Raw genomic sequence first — 6013 nt, forward strand, 5'->3', positions numbered from 1 at the left:
TTAAATGTTTCTAATAATTATTATTTTATAGAGTAAACGTTTTAATAAATTTTTTTTTAGTTCTATACAATATATGATGTACAGTACTTGTATATAATTCATGTACAATGTATATTATAAAATTGATACATAATATTAAGAAAACACATATTGGGATTTCGATTTCTGCACTTATTATTTCAGAAATTTGGATCTAATAACAATGACATGTAAATCTTAAGCCTCTTCTTTCGCTCTACTATTTCCACAATAACCATGGAAATAGTAGAGCGAGAATCTTCTGCCTCAGACGTCTGTCCCGAACTTTCTATCCCGAACAAGAGGCACGATGCCTTTTATCTTGAAGAAAGCATCGTTGTGAGTACGGAGGTTGAACTTCGCTTGATTACGAATTGAAGGTATACCGCGCAATTTTCACCCGCGAGAGGATATGAAAGCGAAGTAAAGGGACGTCTGTCGGTCTTATAAACTTCAATATAGCTACAAGAAGCAAGATAGGAAAGAACAATTTTATCCGGCGAACAGTCACGTGTCGATTAAATATGTATGACCACTGTGTGGCATCAGATGAAAAATAGAGAATTGTAAATCAGAACCGTCAGTGAGAATTTCAGAAAAGTCGTCGACAAATAGTGAAAAACTTGAATGTATGTACGTTACGTGTCAAGAATGTTTATATGTTTCATGTATATAGCTAAAGGATGACTTTAGCAAAATCTCGTGACCGAATACTGTTATCGATGTATAAAATTATAATTTAATCAGGAATGCAATGGATTCATCTGTTAGTATCGAATACAAGTGTTTCGTGCTTATATTTTCGCTTTTCTCGTGAAATATTCTCGAACAAAGGAAAACGTGATTCTTGGAAATTTTTGTAATATTAAATTCATCATATTGACACGAATAAGCTTTATATACATATGATACAAAATTTTTTTATCGGCTAATTATTGAAAGTTGTGTTTTAATCTGAGAAATTAAATTATTTAATATTATTATTATATTAATAGATTTTTTTAAATAAAACACATTATATATAAATATATCAAACTTTTAAATTTTATATATGAAACTAATTTAAAATTTTTCTTATTAAACTTAATTATGTATTATAGAAACTTATGTATTATAGAAACTTAATTATGTATTATAGAAGAGCACTTACAAACTATGTGCTAATTGAATAGAAAAAAAGAAGGTTTCCATTTCTTTGCTAGAAGAATATAATAAATCTAATATATTTAATTGATTTAAGACCATTTACTAATTTTTATTCTTTTTTCTCATACCTTTGCTGAAGAAACTTTCTAATGAGCAAGGATAAGGTCCCTCCCTTCAAAACTTCAAAACTTCAAGTCTTCTTACAATAAATTTCGCAGAAACTTATAATATTTTTAGGAATAATAAAGAAAAAATAAATATTATAATTAATCCAATCTGTTGTATTTGTTTAATTTATTCCAAACTTTTTATTATTTTTAAAATTTTAATAAACTAGCATCGTTTTATATTACATTAAATAATAATATTATTATTATTTGTTTATAATAAAAGCGTGAATAAGCTATTCAAAAAAAAAGAAAAAATTATTGAAAGAAATGTTTGTTAAAAAATTAAATTAATCTGCAAAGAAGTCTAGAATACATGATGTTTGATGTCCGCAAGAAAAGCCTCTTATATAGTAAAGGCGACTATATCTTCGATACAACCTCAGCAAGAGTATTAAATTAGTGATCGATACTTCCTATATATATCTTGCGGCTATCTAATATACCGGCGAAACATGGAAGATGCATATAAAATAAATGTGACATCGTCGTGACGAGATTGGGACATATCCGCTCAACGAACAAAAAAGCGAACAAAAAGCTATTACAGCGACATCAATTTCTGCTAGGTGTCTATTCATGCGAGACAATACCGCGGCGATGGAAACGTTGTTTAAATATTGGGACACGCTAGCATGGGTTATTGAGGTTTCCGCAGGTCTTTTTATATCGAAATTGAGAGAGGAAAAAAGGAGTTTTCTTGTCATATCACGTGGGCATAGCTTTCGTGAATGACTTTTTGAACAAGACCTCCTGACCCATTTAAAAGTTTCGTGGCTTTTCCTTTTCCTTCTCGCTACTCTTCCTCTCCAAACCATTCTCTTTAGTCGTTTTTTCACATCCTTGTCACAAGTGTCTAACTTTCGCGAAATGTTTCCCTTTTTCTTCTACTTGGTTTTTCCAGGGAAATTATTATTGGAACGGACAATTTAAGGCGTTTCCGTTGCACATTGTGATTACGTCTAAGTTTAATCGTGTATGAAATCCTCATAATTTTACAGAATTAATTTATTTATATAGCTTGACAAATATCGATGATATTTCTGTTTGTTTTAAACGTGACGAAATAGGTAATTATATCAATAATTTATTAATCAGATAACTGTGTTGCTGACAGGCAAACAAATGTCTCACACGTAAATAAACATTGAAAATATTCACATATTATTATCAAATATTATTAGAAATACAAAAATATATTTATATTCGCATTATTTGAATATGCCGCTATTTGCGATGCAATTAAGTATTACACCACACTGAATATTTAAAGAAAAAATAATTTTAAATGTTTCTCAATGTTCCTCAATGTAAAAATTTAAGGAAAATGAATTTAAGGAAAAATTTTACACTTAAGAAGCAGAAAAATCCGGACAATGAAATATTAAAGTAATAATATTTGAATTTCGAATTTTATTTGATGAATATATTTTAAATCAAATTCTGTTCATTAAATATTTAAATATTTAAATATTAAAAAGTATATGACAAAGTAAAAAATGTTTTTTTTTTTGCTTTGTTTCAGAATTTTAGAATTTTATTATTATTAAATTTTGAAACTATTTATTGTTGTTTCTTGATTCTAGAGCTTGAAAATATTAAATTCATATATCTTTAACTCTTCAGTATAAAGTTTTTTGCAAGAGAAATTCTTCAGGAACTCGAAAACACCATTATCGCATCCAGGCCTCATTATCATAAGCGCACGATTCGCAAGGCTGTGCACGGCAACTGTTAATCGTCACGTTCCCGATTCCCTTCTCAATCGCATTTTCCTGCTGGCTATTAAATAATTAAGTGCCGGCACTTAATTCGGCCGGAGCGAAGCCTGGAAACGCGGAAGAAGATCGATCCATCGTAACTGCGGAATACTTCCAGGGAGACGCGGTGAGACTATGTTGTGCTCGATAATGAGAAGTGCTCAGCGAGAGCGATGTGTAATTAGAGACGATGGCGTGCACCGAATGGTTGAACGTAGTCGACAGCTCCGTGAAACGCCGCGTATATTTTAGCGACGAAAAGAATAGTTCCGATAATGAGCGACACTTCAGTAGTGTATTCCTAGTTAGATGTTAACAAGTGATTTGGAGGATAATGAAGAGTTGCCCTGAGAGCATTACAGTAGAAATTGATTCACAAATAGATATTAATTTACAAATAAAATATTACAAATTTCTCGATAATATAAACTTGAGTTTTTTTTCAATTTTTCTAATCTGTCAGAACTGACATATAGATAGAAAGATAGATAAATAGATAGAGAAAGAAAGAAAAAAGAGAAAGAAGGGAGAAAAACGATTTATATTTAAAAAAACTATTTTATGTATGAAAGTTTCATTTTACGGTAAAATTAAGTTTTTGTAAGTATTCACATATTAATCTTAATATTATTTAACAATATTATTGTTAACTTTTTAAAAATAATATTGTAGTTATATGTTTGTTGTATTATTCTATCTTATATATATATATATATATATAATATATATATATAATATCTATTAGATATTATTATGATAGAATTTTCAGAATTGGATTAACCTCTCTCTAAAAGATTTTTCTCGTTTCGCTGAAATAACGTTAATGTACTATGTAGTATAATATAAATTTTCGTTTAAGAGAAACTTCGTAAAAATTTATAATTAATCAGATTTAATTTTTATTATACCATGATAACTAACCTAACTCACCCAGTAGCCGTTTTTACGACAGAATATAATTAGGTTTTGATTTTTATAGAGTTATTCGCAAAACATTTAAACTTTGTGCAAATTTAGTAAATATAGTAGATTGCAAGAAACGGTGGTTTGAATGCACTAAAGTGCACCGCATCCAGTTTCTGCTATTGTGTTTCGTTGCCGCAAGGATTACAAGTACGGTTCATTAAAAACGGTTGTTACAGCAGGGAAAAGCGTGCCATATGTACTTCGCTAACAACAGCACAAAAGAAAGAGAATAAACTTTTACCTCTACAATGTAAGAATTTCCGATAAACGAGTTACACATGCGCCATTATTTCTCGTCCCGTGTAACAAACTTCAATTTTTTAACTATCGACTTCAGCAATCGATAGTCAAATTGTGTGCTTACATGTCATTCGTTTGTTTCATTTACGTAATATTGTTTACCAGTGGAATGTAAAAATTAGAACGAATATTTCTGCATTCGGTTCGGCTTTTTTTTATCGAGTCGAAATAGTGATAACGAATGACGATCGGTGATCTATTCATTTGATCAAGCACATGATCGGATCAAGTGACTAGTAATTTTGCATATCGCGTGGATCTGTGAATGGATGAGTAGATGGATTAAAAAGCATTTAATTTTAACCCTTTCCGCACGTTGGATTATTGAATCTGTCCGCAATGAAATTTCCACGAATTGTCCAGATCATGAATGCCATATCACGAACTTCTAATTGATTATTCGAGTCGCACGTAATTTTTGATATAAAATTCTCGCTTGTTCGCATGTGATCGCAAATCGTTATATATTACTTTAAAACATAAATATGGATTGAGTTGTTAATCTTTTTATTGTGCATTATTAAATTTTACGGTAACGTGTGCATCAATTTGTTCACAGTTATTTTACTACACAGACTTTAAAGACTTTTTAAAATTTTTTATAAGAAATAGAATTGTTATTATTCTCAATAATTTTATGTGTATTGATCTTTAAATTATTTAAATTTTTAAATAATAATAATGTGATTAGAAAATGTGCGCAATTTCATCAAATTTTATTTTTAATAAATTTTGAAAAACTTATTGAATTGAAAGCAGGGGAATCCCGTCTACAATATCATTTGCCTATATCACTTTTGCCTATAGTTCGATTACCTACACATATTGCCTACAACTTGATTGTCTACAGCATTTTATTTGCTATTAAATACTATTTTATATATTCCCCTGTTTCTACTTAAAGTGAACTCTCCATCACTCACTCTGCAGAAGGGCACACAACTTCCTTAAATTGTACTGTTGCACATGTATTGGTACTCGAGAGTACCATTATGAACATTCATTCTTATGAACAAAGCTGCTTCCGTTGTTATCATTAATAATCAATACAAATTATCTTTTTATTTAACTTAACTTTATTTACTTTAGGGGTAAAGTCGTGGTTAGATCGGGGGTAAGATCGTGGTTAGAGAGGGGATAGGGTCATAATTAAGTCGTGAGTAAGTTTATGGGTAGAGTCGTGGTTAGGTCGGAGATAAGGTCGTGGTTAGGTTGTGGTTAGGGTTAGGGTTAGGGTTAGGGGTCGTGGTTAGGTCGGGAGTAGGGTTGGGATTAGGTCGTGGATGGGGTCGTAGTTAGGTCGTGGTGAAGTCAGGGGTAGAATCATGGTTATGTCGTGGGTAGGATTGTGACCGGAACATTTGTTAATCACGGTCAAAATGTAAGATATCGTGTTGTTATCATTGTTGACAAAAGTAACTCCGTTTCTAAAATTTTTATTTTTGTGCAAAAGTACTTTTAGGCAATCGAGCTGAAGGCAATAATACTTATAGGCAATAATACATATAGGCAATCGGTACTGTAGGCAATTTGTAGATAATGATTTGTAGATAAATGCAATGCAACCATCTCATTGAAAACTTATAAATTAATAAATAATGTATAAAGAAATTATAATTTTTTTTTAATTTAAAAGATTGTGCAATATGTATATAT

At 30.4% G+C, this 6013-nt stretch overlaps 1 protein-coding gene across 1 annotated transcript in view; it reads left to right on the plus strand.

Moving 5' to 3' along the window:
• The first annotated feature begins 255 nt into the window (after nt 1-255).
• LOC108686498 (dipeptidase 1-like) overlaps nt 256-6013 on the plus strand; it is a 22838-nt gene continuing 17080 nt past the window's right edge. Inside the window, exon 1 of the mRNA XM_018191837.1 lies at nt 256-357. Coding sequence (XP_018047326.1) covers nt 256-357 — 102 coding nt within the window. The remainder of the gene's footprint in view (nt 358-6013) is intronic.

The sequence above is a fragment of the Atta colombica genome, unplaced genomic scaffold (genome assembly GCF_001594045.1).
Source record: "Atta colombica isolate Treedump-2 unplaced genomic scaffold, Acol1.0 scaffold187, whole genome shotgun sequence".
Lineage (NCBI taxonomy): Eukaryota > Metazoa > Arthropoda > Insecta > Hymenoptera > Formicidae > Atta > Atta colombica.